The 14,978-nt window shown below is 52.9% G+C and overlaps 1 protein-coding gene across 2 annotated transcripts; it reads right to left on the bottom strand.

The window, feature by feature from the left end:
* Positions 1–1,059: 1,059 nt before the first annotated feature.
* KAT5 (lysine acetyltransferase 5) lies at positions 1,060–14,027 on the bottom strand. Of its 2 annotated transcripts, XM_032804268.2 has the most exons (14): positions 13,721–14,027; positions 13,567–13,633; positions 9,554–9,622; positions 8,623–8,759; positions 7,972–8,151; positions 7,087–7,167; positions 6,379–6,453; positions 5,550–5,798; positions 4,922–5,011; positions 3,212–3,352; positions 2,435–2,528; positions 2,192–2,351; positions 1,951–2,032; positions 1,060–1,605 (listed from the first exon to the last, which is right to left on the bottom strand). In XM_032804268.2, the coding sequence occupies exons 1-14, from the start codon at positions 13,730–13,732 to the stop codon at positions 1,471–1,473; spliced, it is 1,572 nt and encodes a 523-aa protein (XP_032660159.1). In that variant the 5' UTR covers positions 13,733–14,027; the 3' UTR covers positions 1,060–1,470. The 2 variants fall into 2 exon arrangements, with proteins under 2 accessions (XP_032660159.1, XP_032660160.1); XM_032804269.2 differs by lacking the exon at positions 7,972–8,151 and having other exon boundaries at positions 13,721–13,798.
* Positions 14,028–14,978: the final 951 nt, after the last annotated feature.

Below are 14,978 nucleotides of genomic sequence, written 5' to 3' on the forward strand. Positions count from 1 at the left end.
GCACAGGGCAAAAGTGAGGCTTGCTGAAGCCTGGCCCAAGTCACAGCAGCTGAGTGGGATAGAACCCAGGTGTCCTGAATCCCAGCCACTCTTCAAACTACTTGGCCATCATTCTTCCTAGATGTCTCATGCTACCCAGGAAGGACTCCAATGCAGGAACCAGGGCTCGTGGGTTCTTTCCCCCCTCCTCCCTGCTGTGCCTCCATTTCCCCCTCTGAATGAGGCAGGGCAGAGTGCTAGCACATTCAAGAGACTCTGGCAGGACTGACCAGCTAGAGGCAGGACAGGGCAGCGCAGCAGGGTTGTGCTTGCAGCCTCATCTGTCTTCCCCTTTCTCCAGGCTGCCACAAGCTTTGGCACGAAGCAGGTCCCTGCCCGGAACCATTCTTGCCCAGGGAATATTCAGCATTGTTATTTTCTGGGGGAGCACCCTGTTAGCAAGGCCTAACTCCACTGTGTGGCTGTTGTTTGCAGGTCGGGCTGTTGCCAGACTTGTAGGGGAGAGTGGGGCAAGGCTAGTCAGGCCCAGACGCTTGGCCAAAGTAGCGGGACAGGGATCAGCACCATGAGTCTGCCAGAGAAGCTAGGAGGGAGAGAAGGGTTTAGTGGTCAGCCCTAAGTGTCTTGACCCACTGGCAATCAGCCCGTCACCTGTCCATTGCTCGGTGCTGCTGCCCCTGGCACAGGGGGACATCTGGTTCCTGATCCTGCTGTAACTGCTGCTCCCAGGGAGAGAGAAATATGCTACCAGGGCACAGGGAGCATAGCAGCTTTGAGATCCTAAACTTGTGTTTGGCCACAGCTTCAGGCAGCCTGATCCCTTCCAAGCTTTGGATGTGTTCATTGTACAGGGAGGGCTGCAGCTGGCTCTGGGGTGACACATAGAAGCTGCTACTGGCAAGACACTGTTCACTAATGGAAGAAGTGGCTGTACCCCAGAATCCCTGGGAGCCAAGGCCTGATGCTGCTCAGGGTATTGCACAGCCCTGGAGAAGATAATGCAGCCTGAGCACTCCCTCATCCTTCTCTAGCTGATTTTAAAAGGTCCAAGATCAATCATTTTAGTTCCAGGATTTTTATCAAAAACTCAGATCGAGTGACAGAGAAATGCAGATGCTGGCCAGCTGCTGAGAGCCCAGGCCACTCATTCTCAGCCTTTGGGCTCCTCAGTCACATCCCATGGTGTCCATGGTGGCCTGGCAAGATGCAAGTCCTACATACAAATGGGGCCCTCACCCTGGTGCTGAGACAAGGAGAGCAGCATGGAGGCCTCTGCCCCCTTCCATGGGGCTCGAGCCTGGCCGGAGAACGATGCAGCCCCAGCCTAGCCCTGTGGCAGAGCACACGATCACCCTTGGAGATGCTGTTGTCCAGTCTGTCCCGGCCCTGGAATAAACTCCCAGGAGCTGCACGTTAGCTGGAAGGCTGTGAGGCGCCACGGGGGAGTGGGTGGCAAATAGGCCCTGCCTCTCACCACTTGCCCCTCTTGCTCCAGTCCTTGGGGGTGAAGTGCAGACACTTGGAGTCAATGCGCAGGATCCGCTTCAGCATTGCCCGCTCGTGCCCATCCACTATGTCCTCTGAAAGCGTCAGAATGTACTGGCCCTTTAAGGGAGACAGCAGGGGCCCAAGTCAGTGATGGGGTTCAAGAGAAATGTCTTGTCAGGGTCCCCAAGAAAATTAGTGAAGGGACCTGAGCCAGCCTAGCTGCTTGCCTCCATTGATGTGTTTTGGTCCCATGGGGCAGCCCAATCAGCATCCCCTGTCTCCCAGAGCCAGGGACAGACCTCATGAGTCCTGCCTCCCAGCCCCCCTTAATTCAGCTACCCTCGTGCCTTGGTATCGCTCCATGCTAGTGGCATATACAAGGAAGCCACTTGCCCCTCTTGGGTACTGTACTGCTAGGCATCTCACTGCCTGCCTCCAGAGCATTCCCCCCAGGGTGGATACCTTGTAGTAATTTATGAGGTTCAGGTACTGCAGCGTGGAGATCACGTCCTCCTTCTTGATACTAGTGATCTCACTGATTTCGCTGAAAGGGAATGGGAGACATGAGGGAGTGGAAGGCAATGGCCTGGAGGGGGCAGGAGCCAACAGCACCTTCCCCATGTTCCCTGTCACTGATTATTGGTGCAGAATCCTCTGCTCTAGGATTGAGGGTGAAGTTTGGGATTGTGGGCGGGGCACTCACTTGATGGTGATCTGTGGGCGCTCCCCGTTCTCAGACTTCAGGTTCATGAGGATCTCCAGGATGGTCTGGGACCAGTAGCTGCGGTAGGAGAGGAGCCCGAGATCTGAGAGTGGCTTCTCTGGCGTCCCCGTCTTCCCTTCCACCTTGGAGAGCTCGTAGCCTGCCGGGGGGGTGGGGGGGAGGAGATGGGGTGACAGAGACAGAGATCAGGGGAGGGAGCTGGGGTGGGAAGGTGCCACTTACTGAATTCGATGAGCAGCTTGCCATAGCCTCGCCTCTGGTATGGGGGCAGGGTCAAGATGCAGGCCACATTATAGTCTTCCGTTGACTCCTTCTCCTACGGCAAACAGCAAAGGATTCACACCTCAGCCAGCGGCTGCAGATTGCTTTGATGCTGGGTGATCCAGTGACTCCCCTACCATCAAGACTGCCACAGATCCCCATGCCTTGTACCATGAGTTCTGGCCTCATCCACTGCAGCCCCTGCATGAATTTCCGCTCATGCCCCCTTCCACAAATGCTGACCCTGGCCACAGATTCCTGCTCACACACCCTCCCACGGATCCTCTCACAGGCCACAATAGCCCCCTGCCACAAATTGGGGTCATGACCACATTAGTCTGGGCCTTCGATCCCCACCTATGTCAATAGCCACACCAGTTCCCTCCCACACCCCAACCACAAATTCCCATCCTTGGTCACAGCGACCCCTTCCCCTTTGTCCCAGATAGCCACAGCAGCCCACAGACTGAGCCCAGTCAATGGGGGAGTGGCTGCGACAAGGCACAGCGATTCCCTGACCAACAGCTAGTGTCTCATATGCTCCCTAGCTTCTATGACACTTCAGGCATCTCCCATGGGGAGGCTCTGATCCCATCAGCCGGTGAGGCCAGCCCACGGGATTCGTATTATACCACAGTGACCTGCTGTGACTGGCCAGAGAACAGTGGGAGAGCAAGGGCTGTGACAGGAGCAGGGATGGAGGGTCCCATCCAGGGAGCACAGGGCAGTGCTTCTCACCTTGGAGAAATAGCCCACGATATGGAAGCCCTTGCAGTCGTACTCGGTCATGACGTAGAACAGGAAGGGGTCAGTGTCATAGTACAGGGTCTTGTGGTCCAGGAAGCACTTTGCTAGCAGGCAGAGGTTCTGAGAGTAGCTCTGCAGGGACGGCATAAGCCGGAAGCATTAACATCCCCTCTCTACTGCCAGGATGTGTGTGTGTGTCAGCTAGCTTCAGGGGGCTGCTGGGGGGTGGGGGTGGGGGGCAGCTCTAGTCACCTGCCCCCAGCCCAACGGGGATCCGCACTCAGACCTTCTCCAGCCTGCTTCATCAGAGTGGCTCAGGCCACAGTCCTGAAGTCCCGTGTTGCCCAGGACATTGTCATAAGCAAACTAGAGAAATGTGACAAGGAGTCAGGTGGCACCTTAAAGACCAACAGATTTATTTGGGCATAAGCTTTTGTGGGTAAACCCCCCCCCCCCCCATGCAAAATCTGAAGAAGTGCATCTGAAGAAGTGAGGTTTTTTATGCCCAAATAAATCCGTTAGTCTTTCAGGTGCCACCGCACTCCTCGTTGTTTTTGTGGATACAGACTAACACGGCTACCCCCTCTGATACTAGGGAAATGTGGTCTCAGTGTTTCTCAACCTTTTTGATACCAGGGACCAGCTTGCTGCCTTCCTAACCTGTGTCAGGAAGATCTCAAGGACTGGCTCTGTTCTAGATAAAGTTACTATATGGTGGGCACACAACTGGTTAAAAAGACCGTACTCAAGGAGTAGTTATCAATGGTTTACTGTCAAACTGGGAGGGCAGAGCTATTGGGATGCCATAGGCATCAGTCCTGGGTCCAGTGCTATTCAATATTCATTAATGACTTTAGATATTGGAGTGGAGGCTATGCTTATAAAATCTGCTGCTGCTAACAAGCTGGGAGGGGTTGCAAGCACTTTGGAGGACAGGCTTAGAATTCAGAATGATCTTGATACATTGGGAGAATTGGTCTGAAAACAACCAAATTAATTTCAATAAAGACAAGTGCAAAGTACAGCACTCAGTGGTAGTCCTGCTGAAAAGATTCTGGAGGTTAGTATGAGTCGTCAATGTGATGCAGTTGCAGAAAAGGCTAATATCAATTTGTGGTGTATTAACCGGAGTGTTGTATGTGAGATGTGGGAGGTCCCGTTCTACTCAGCACTGGTGAGGTCTCAGATGGAGAACTGTGTCCAGATTTGGATGCCACACTTCTAGTTAAGTATTAGAATAGGTTTCCAAGGGAGGTTGTAAAATCCCAGTCACTGGAGGTTTTTAAGACAGGTTGTTAGACAAACACCTAGGTTTCTTGGTCCTGCCTTAGCCCAGGTGCTCTGCTAGATGACCTCCTGAGGCCTCTTCCAGCCTTACATTTCTATGATTCTATGGAGGAGGAGGAGGGTGTGATAGAATCCCTTGTAAGGGAAACTGAGGCACAGAGATGGGAATGAACTTCCCTGAGGTTACCCAGAGAAGCATCAGTCAGGCTGGGAATGAACCCAGGAGTCCTGACTCCCAGCCCCTCTCTGTTGTAGCCCACTTTAACTCATTCCTACAGCCAGACATCCCTGTCACACACCCAGGCTCCCAGACCCTGGAATCAGGCAATCTCCTAAGGGTTAAAGGTGGAACAGAGAGCCCTACCCCAGCCGTGCCCTAGTGAGGGGACCTCCTGCCCCAGACCTGCCCCTTGCCTTGTTCTTGCGCCCATCGATCTCAAAGAAGGAGATGGTGCCTTTGCGGTAGATTTCATTCCCAGGCGGGTGCCGCAGGTCGCACTTGGTCTGTGGGAGAGAGAATCCCATGCGAGCAATCAGACCCTGCACCTTGCACATGGGGCACCCCGACTGCACAATGACACCAATGATTGGGGGATAGAGGGGCTGAGTTCCAAGGGGAGAGGGAAAGAAATGGATGCTTCTAGCAGAGTGCAGGGGAGCAGCTAACAGGTTACTTGGAGCCAAAGAGTAAACCCCTGAGAGATGGAGTCTGCCTCTCCCTCTCCTTCCAGCTGGTAGAACTAGGATTAGAGAATTACACAGCTACAGGGACTCCTCACCCCGCACTGAGATGCAACATCCTCTGGAGTGGGGCAAAGGGGGCTGTTTATACAGGTATTCCTTGCCTGGTGCCAAGTGGGGCCAGGGTCAGCACTGACTTGGAGGGAAATGCAGCCCCTACTGAGTCACCCACTCTGCTCCCTGCAGGCCAGAGCCCCTAGTGCCACGCTAGGGAACACACTCGGGGAAAAGCCCTGGGATCATGGAGTCGGGGCTGTGCCTGCCGGGGGCCATGCAGGGGCACGGGGAAGGTGATACATACTAGGTGCCTCTGCAGGCATTTGAGGCTTTTGACGTATTTGAGGCAGAACTCGCAGAGGTACAGCACAGGCAGGGTGGTGAGCTCCTGCGGGTAGGGTGAGAAGTACCAGGGCTTCAGGCGGTGCCGGCCCAGCTCGATGCATTCTATGTTCTTCATGCGTGTGATGATGTCATCGTGGCTGCGGTCCGACACGAGGCTGCCCGTCATGCGCGGAGCTGAGGGGATGCCGTCAGAACTGTCCTGAGAGTCCTGCAGGCGGCACAGAGGCAGGGTCAGGAGCTGCTGGACATGCCCTCCTAACCCTTCCTCTCTAGGCCCTGCCCCCCACTCGGTCTTAAATCAGGTCTCCCAGTGCCCTTCCCAAGGGCCTCCAGAACCCAACGGCTGGCTGCTGATGGTGTGTGCATGGTGGCACAGAAAGGAATCCTGGCTCCTCTCCCAGATCCTGCAGGGCTTCCAGGTCTGAGAGAATGGGCCTGGGAGATCCCCCACCCCACTTCTCCACACCCAGCACACCCAACCCTGATGGTGCTGCAGCCCCAGCCTTGGGTAGGCTATGCCTTCACCTGTACTGGGCCTCAGGGCTGCTCCTTGAGCCAGCAGCATCTCCCCCAGGGAAAGGGGCAGGAGCTAGCAGAGAGTTGGGTCCAGTCAGCGGCTGCTCCAGGCCAAATCCTGGAGGGACTCCACTGATCACTCATGGAGTGGATCCCTGCCTGATGCTCTGGGAACCTGAGAGTGCTCCTCCACTGCTGGCTATGGCTGGTGGTTTCCCTGGCTGGGGTCAGCTAACATCCCATTCCTCCATTCAAGTCGGGACAGAGTTTACCTCATCTGTGCCCAGGCAGTTGGATTTCCTCTTCCTGCCAGGCTGGGCAGCCACTGCTCTCCTGGCTGAGCCATTCTGGAAAAGAAGGTGAGAGGGGTGTTATGTGTAGGCCATGGGGGGGAGGAGGGATCAGCCATTTCCTGGCAGCAGCGCAGGGAGGGGCTCCGCCTCCCATCATCACCTGACCAATGGGATGGAGCTAGGAACAAGGCAGTTTTAAGAGAATCCTACACTACAAGGCAGGCCCTGGCCTCACCAGGAGCCAGGGAGTCAGAGCTAGAAGCATGGGGACCGATCAGAACTTCCCCAAGCAGGCAGGCGGGTGTTGTCTCCACTGGGGCTGAACTCTTTCTGCTCCACACAGAGCACCTTGCTGAGTCCACTAAGCAGTGGAGCTGGGGGTTAATGCCCTTTGGAGATGCCCAGAGCAGCTCTATCTCAGAGGGATTGGTTCAGGCTCTCTGCAGACTCAGACATTGCTGTATTGGTTGCATTTGGGTTACATTTTCTCCCCAAGCATGAGGGTAAGAAGCTGTGATTTTGCCCTGATCACAGGACTCCAGGAGCTCAGGCCCCAGTCTCAGGGTAATAGTGCCTGGGCCTACACCCAGCCCTGGGCAGGAAGGAGCAAGAAACAGTGCCCAGAGCTCTCCCTGTGATGGAAATACCCCTCCCCCCTGCACATCCCATCAACCCCTCTGCTCTTACCTGGGGGAACACAGAGGCTTGAGTGGTCTCTGTGGAAGCAGGGACGGGGGTTGCTGGGGAAACCACCTCCACCTTCCGCTTCTGAAACAGACCCAAAAAATGGTTCATCCCCACGGGATGCTGCAACGCTTCACAGTCCTCCGCCCCTGCACAGCATCCCCCACGGGGGCAGCTTCTCATCTGCAGAGGTACGGGCATCACAGTGTCTTGTAATCTCAAAAAAAACTTTCTAGGCCATTTATATGGGGATTCCTCACCCAGCACTGACTTGCAGCTGCCTCTAGGGTGGGGCACAGGGCTGTTTATACAGAGATCCCTGGCGCTGAGAGACCTCCTCCTCTGGGGTGGGGCATGAGGGCTGTTTAACAGCACACAGCAGTGCTGCATGACAGTGCAGAGCAGGAGGCTAAGAATCTCTTTTCCAGCTAAAACTGCATGAAGTTCTAGGGAGGCAGAAAGTAACTGTCCAAGCTCTGATTTGGCTAAAACACAATGGTTCACACCAAGACTCTGAGGGAAGGGCCAGGAGATCTTTAATGACCAAGAATGGTTCCTTATCTGCATCGTTTGGCTGAGGTCTCACAGCCCCTCTAGCTTCACACTAACTGTGAGGAAAAAGCGCCCCCTATTGAGCCCCCACTGCCAGCAGCACACAGCTCTCTAGCATCATGATATGAAGAACAGTGAGCTCCGTGTGGCTCTGGGTGGGGGGAGAATGCCCCCTAGTGAATCCCCAGCACCATGTCTTAGGGGTCTCCCATGCAAGTCCAGACCCAGCCTGACCCCGGCCAGCTTGTGTGACCTGGCGCGATCCCAGCCTATGGCCATGTCCAGACCATGCTGAGGACATGAGGTGGGGGAGGTATCCCCGGCGCCGGTGCGTACCGTTGTCCGATGGTTCGGCTGGACACAGGAGCTGGAGGAGAGGGGTTGGTCGGGCTCCCCGGGAACAGCCTCCCTCTCCTTGGGTAGATTAAAGCGGAGCGTTATCTGCACTGGGATGGGCAGGGTTTTACCGCTGGCTGGAGTTGAGGCAGGTTGTAGAGACAGATCCAAGGTCTTCCTCTGAGTAGGGATGAAGATGGGGGTGGGAGGGAGTTACCAACACACCCGGTGGGGGAGAGGATGCATTGCTGGTCGGGTGAGGGGGGCGTGGCGCCACTGTCCCAGCTCACCGCGGGCCAGGCAGCGAGAGGAGTACATGGGTCCAGAGAGATACGACAAGTTAGTGCTAGGGCCAATGCTGGGCCCTGCTCTTAGGATAAGTGGTACTCTACAATCCCTGCCTTGGAGACCTGTATGTTTGCAACCCTTGGGTCGGGATCAGGTGGAGGGAGCCAGCCTGGGCCATCAGGGAGAACACGGTTCTGGGTAAGCATCTGCATCTCCTCATCCCCCCGCCATCCCAAGACCCTCCAACAATCCCTGGTGTCCTCCTCCTGATTCCCAGGCCAGCGCTCTCATCCCAGCCCGCCCCCATAGCATCCTCCAGAGCAGCACTAGCATCCTCCCTGGCCTATGGCCAGCTCCTCTTACCACTTCCCGCTCCGGGGAGCCGGGCCGGGAGCCAGGCAGCCCATTCTTGGTGGGAGTCTTGGCTTCCTTCTTGGGGAACTGGATCTTCTTCAGGTCCAGCCGGTCATGGGTCACCCATTCGTCCAGACGCTTGTTAACTGCGGCGGTGGGGAGACCAGGTTAGTGGTGCTCTCTGTTAGGGTGATGGGAGAGGAGGAAAGAGGCCCCTGCGGACAGCCAGTCCCGGGCAGAAAAGTGGTGCTAAGACTGCCCAAGGCTGGAGAGGGATGGATGAGCTGCAGAGGGGAAAGCAATGCCTCACACTGGTGAAGAGCACCACCCTCTGGCCATTTGGACAGTTGAACCCAAAACATTTAGCTCCATCAGAGTCTCGGCTCCAGAAGCAGGAGTCCTGGCTTCCTCGTATGAGTGAGGTGTATGATGAGAGGGGAAAGATCTTCAGGAGGGAAAGTACAAGCCCAAGAACTCGGGACATTCATAACTATGCCACTATACGCAACGCACCCACCTGTGTGTGCGCCCAACAGGAGACCCCCCCAAAACAGGACAAACAGGACAGTGCCCCGCTGGGCAGTGGGGTCAGCTCTGATTCTGAAGTAAGTGCATCACCTACTGGGTCCCCGACCCCACTTGCCATGGTACTCTGATGGAAAACCTCAAAGGATCCAGAGTTCCTTGAGCTGGATCAGAGCCAACACCCCCTAGAGGGGACAGGCCCAGTGTCCCACTCCCTCCCCGCAACCCCTGAGCCAGCTAGTCCCCACAGCATAAGGCCAGATTGGAGACAGCATCCACTAAAGGGGAAAAAACCCATAGCCTATTCCCCAGAATCCAGAGGAACTCCTTATTTTTGTTCATGTTCTGAACCAGCCTTTGTCAGTAATGTCCTAGTCTCATTCCCAATCACCCGAGAGCCAGCCAGTTTACTCACAATCAATGTAATGCACGTAGAAAAGCTTCCGGCCACTGATGTCCTTAACACTGAGGATTTCAGCCAGAGCTGCAGGGGGAGAAGGAAATAGCATTTCAGAGGAAATTTCCACTCAGAGCAGAGATGCAAGAAACTCTCTCTTGTAATGTTTATACACCGCTGGGATCCAGAGTTAGGAACAAAATGCACAGGGTGGCTGCTTGCCACCAGAAATTGGCAGGGGGGGAACACAGTTACAACAGGCTGCATGAAGTTAGGTGCTGTGATGGGAGGGTCATGCCCGAATCTCTTCCCCCGCCACACACACCTGCTTCTCCCTCTCCCCTCCCAGAGCTGAGAACAGAACACAGGTGGCCTGGCCGCTAGTGTTCTACTCCCCTTCCACATCCAGGATTGGAAACTACAAGTCCTTGACTCCTAGCCCTCAGCTCTAACCACTAGACCCAACTGCCTCCATAGAAACACCACCCCAACAATGAGTAGTGAATGCAGCATATTTTAGACAGAAACTGACAATTTTTTGAAATTGCCATATTTTGAAAAGATCTGTTTGTGAGACTGTTTCCCAGGAAACACTCCGGCTCTGATGCTGCGCTCTATAACATGCTAGAGGACTCAGTGGGAAGTGCTGGGCACGGCGGAATCAGGGGCAATCTCCCAGATATTGTTTATATTCCTTTCAAAACACTTTTAGAAGGGGTTTTCTTCCTAACCCCATATTGATGCTTATAAGGGTTTTTTTTTTTTTCCAGCAATGAAGAATTTGACTATGGAGAGTTAAGAGTGAAACTGCATTGAGCTGTCAAATGCACACAATCTGGGGAGAAAAGAAAAATATGTATATTAGTTTGATTCAATTCCTTCAGTTCTAGTCATCGTGGGCATTACTTTTAACTGCTATAGGTCCAAAAGGTGCAAGGTCACACAGCTAAGAGAGCAGGTGAACTGTTTTAAGATGGGTACTGTACTGTGGAAAGCAGCAACTCTGAAAAGGACATAGGGTTCATGGTAGATAACCAGTTAAACATGAGCTTCCAGTGTGATGCTGTAGCTAAAAGGGTGAATGTAATCCTTGGATGAATAAGCAGGAGTATCTCAAGCAGGAGCTGGGATGGGCTATATACAGAGGTAATAGCATTATTGGATACTTTGGGTCCTGTTGGGATGGCCACACTTCAAAATGGAAGCTGAAAAATTGAAAAGAGAGCTACAAGAATGATTTGAGGTCTGGAAGACTTGCTTGACAGTGAATGCAATCTATGTCGCTTATACAGGAGGAGGTTAAAAGGTGACTGGACCATGCTACATGGGGAAAAGATTCTTGGCAGCAGAGAGCTCATTAATGTAGCAGATAAAGCTAGAAGCTGGATATTCAGGCTAGAAATGAGTCTGAAAATGAGTCTTTAAATCAAGATTCGACATCTCTTTCTAAAAGCTGCACTCTAGCTCGACCACCAGATCTGGGCTGGATGCAGGAATGGCTATGATGGAGTCTCGGGTGATGCTGGAGGTCAGAATGGATGGTCAGGCCTTGGAATCCACGATCACTGCGTTCAGTTTTGGTCACCCCAGCTCAGCAAGGATGTAGTAGAATTTGGGGGGGGGGAGGAGAGAGGGTTGAGAGACAGGGAGACAGGTGAGCAATAGGCACCTGGGGGGAAAAAAAAACAAAAAAAATCCACCTCTCCTGGGAAGACAGATGAAATGACTGGGATTGTTTGTCTTACAGAGGAGATGAAGAAGATGTTACACGATAAAAGTATACAAAAGTATGACTGGGATAAAGAATGGGGATGGGAACCTCTGTTCTCTATGTCTCATAGCACAAGAGCAATGGGAATTTCAGAGAAACTTCAAAATCGATTAAAGAACATCCTTTTTCATGTAATACACCATCAGACTCTGGAACTCACTGTCAGTTGACACAGCTGAGTGCAGAATCCCAAAAGAGACTGGGGGTTTATAAGGATAATGAGACTGCCCAGGGTCAACAGAAAAAAGAACAGCAGTTCTAGAATCCTCCCATCCTCTAAATATTAGGGGAATCCACCCATATCAGGTTATTCCACTGCGAAGTAAGAGATTTTACACCTATGCTCATGGAATTTTTCCTATGCTCGTGGAATTGTTTAAGTAGGAAGGCTGTGAAAAATATAAAATAAAAATATCCTCTGCAAGTCAGTTACAGATTTAGGGCAATGCCCCCACATGATTCTATTGGATCTGGCAGGAGAAATCTTTGCAGAACTTGGGAGGGTGACAATATAGGCATATGAGAGGTTATTACGGTAATACAGGAGTGTGTCTAGAAAAACACATGATGTTTGGATTTCACTGGAATAAGATATTTTGGTTTTGTCCCAACTCTGGCAGCATTTAAGTATGTCTATGTCATTCATTATAAATCATAATTAATACACAAATAGTGTGATTAATTATATATTAAAAAAAGATAGCCCTGGGAGAGAGAACACCTGAGTTCTATTCCTGGCTCTGGGAGGGGAGTGAAAAGTAATCTTTAGAGGAGAAGGGGCTTTGTACTGCCGTCTGTAAGTGTGGCATCAGAGGCATGGAATCAGGACTTGTTGGTTCTCTTGCCAGCTCTGACAGGGGAGTATGGCCTTCAAAAATCTCTGAACCTACTGGAAAGAGCGGAGGAGTAGGAGTCAAGACTCAAAGATTCTGTTCCTAGTTCTGCCATCTGACATGTGACTATGGACAAGTTTCTTTCCCTCCCTGTTCCTCAATTTCTCCATCTATAAAATGATAATAATACCAGTGACCTGCCCAGGACTGAGGCTTCATGGAGCTTTGAGATCCCTGGATGGGATGTACAAGGCATTACTATCTACACCTCTTTTATTATTCACTATTTGTATCATGATACGGCCTAGATTAATCAAAGATCAGAGGTCCATTGTGCCAGACAACAGCCAGACCCTTATCAGGATTAGGGCATCTCCCCACTGTGCCAGGCACAATGAGAGACACAATGAGAGACAATCTCTGCTCAAAAGAGCTCACAGTCCAAGTATATGATGAGAGATAATACGTGACTGGGGAGAAAGGTGCACAAGGAATCATGTGTGTTTATAGGTACCAAGGACCACTCAGAGGCTAGCACATCTCTAAATAAATAAAAAATATGGAGATATACATATCTCATAGAACTGGAAGGGACCCTGAAAGGTCATTGAGTCTAGCCCCCTGCCTTCACTTGCAGGACCAAGTACTGATTTAGCCCCAGATCCCTAAGTGGCACCCTCAAGGATTGAACTCACAACCCTGAGTTTAGCAGGCCAATGCTCAAACCACTGAGCTATCCCTCCCCCTAACCTGGAGCACACATCCTCACCCAAGCCAACTCTGGTTCTCAGTACAGTTCTACAGTTACATGAGATCATTTTGATTCTGGAGCAGTGCCCTGGGTATTATCCAATGTCTACTCCGTCCAGTGTGTGACTAGCCCCTGCCTTCAAATACTGCCCTGGGATTCTCGATCATAACCTGAAGTAGGGGTGGTTATTCCACACACTTGGGGCACCCCATGTGATCAGGAGATGGGCAGGCAGCTCCAAAATGACAAGCCAACATCTCCTTCCCCAGGGAACCTAAAACTCAGACCTGGAGAATGCCAAGGATTCAAGATGACCAACCACCCCCACAATCTGGGTTCAAGGCCTCTACAAGGAAAGACGGGCCCAGCTCCACATGGTTACTGCCCCCTCACACTCCCTGTTCCATCTTCCATTAATATCCCAGCGGTATCCTTACGCCAACTAGGGCCCCCCATGGGCCCCTCCTCCAATCATCCTCATTGTACCCATCTCTTCATCAGCTCCAACCCTATAGCCTCCTCAGGGCCCCTCCCTCCCCTTCCACAGGAAGCACCATATCCCCACATGCCCCATCCCCTCTTCTCCAGGTATCCCCCATGGTACTCATATACCCTCTAGCCCTGCCCCTCTCCTTTAAGCCACACCCCCTTCAAATTAGCCCCGCCCCTCACTTACGCCATTCATCTTCATTATCCTGGTTGCGACGCAACACGGGCAGGCGGCAGCCCTCGGTCACCTCCCCCTGCGGGCGGAATGCAAAGCGGTTAGCGGGGACTCCCGGGAATCCCGCCCCCACTCTGGCGGGCACCACCCTCCAGACCCCACTCACCACCTCCGCCATCTTGGATGCTCGCCGGGGAGCGTGGCCTTCTCTTCCGTTCCCCGCGCCGGGACACTTCCGGGATCGCGTAGGGTCCCTTCCGCTCTGTCATAGTTACTTCCGGCCGACTCAACAGCAGCTTCGGTAGCATCCGGCTCTGGCCCTGTTCAGAATTACTTCCGGGAGTATGAGTGACTCCTTCCGGTCTCGGCTAGGCCCCACTCCGGGGCTGTTCGTGGCGCTCGCCTGGCTCGGAAAGGGAATCTGCGGAGCCGGCGGGGCCAGTGTCAGGGAGCGAGGCGTAAATGGCGGTAGCGGGGGATTGACCCGGACAGCTAGCTGGACTCGTGGGAGGAAGTCACGTGACACAGCAGGAGGCCAGTTGAGGGCCTATGTGTGGGATAGGGGGGACCGTGTGAAACGTGTCCCTGGAGCCCCCGAGCCCGACACAGCAGCCTGGGCCCTCAGCGACCTGACTTGGAGCCACTGAGACTCGTCTTAGGGGCTGGGAACCAGGGATCAGGAGTTCAAGCTTCTTCCACTGTTTGCTGCTAATATTTCCATTCGCTTCCCGGCCCTCTAGCTAGGGGAGGTGACTAGCATCCTTTCTGTTGTACAGGTAGGAAGCTAGGGGCCCTTAAAGCATAGCTGGGAATAGAGCCTATCTGTCTAAGGTGGTGTGGCAGCATCTACCTCTGTAGCACTTAGGGTGGTACCACTTGCCTTGCCTCAATTTCCCCAGGGGTCTTTAATCCCCTTTCTGGGAGGCTTTCCAGGTCTGTCTTTTAACCACCCTTTTATCAGTTCAGCCTCAGAGAGGCTGTTGACAGGCAATCTGTTATCTCAGCATGTCCAGGACCAAGGCCTCATTATGCAAGGTACTGTTCAAATGCAAAACCTACCTCACGATCTATAAATCAAGAAATGACAGATGGATACAGCCAGACAAGAACAATGAGACAGTCCTGGTCTGCATGCTGGGCAGTGGGTTCACAGCACCAACAGCCTAAACATCATGCTTTTTGTAGGCATTGTGACATAGCAGGGATTTTCCCTTGTTATGTTGTATGTGAGCCTATGTAACTCTTACTGTTTTGCATGAATGCTGTTTGTGCCTCAGTTTCCCTGTGTATTGCACCAATGTCTAGGTGGCAGGAATAAGGGTGTGTGACTTTTGTGGGGGTTGCTCCAGCTGCCTGCACCAATGCCATGGCCGCCCGTTTGTAACTTGAGACCCAGAAGGGGGATGTGTCCAGGTGACTCTTGG

The sequence above is a fragment of the Chelonoidis abingdonii genome, chromosome 17, assembly GCF_003597395.2.
Source record: "Chelonoidis abingdonii isolate Lonesome George chromosome 17, CheloAbing_2.0, whole genome shotgun sequence".
In the NCBI taxonomy this organism is placed as follows: Eukaryota; Metazoa; Chordata; order Testudines; family Testudinidae; genus Chelonoidis; species Chelonoidis abingdonii.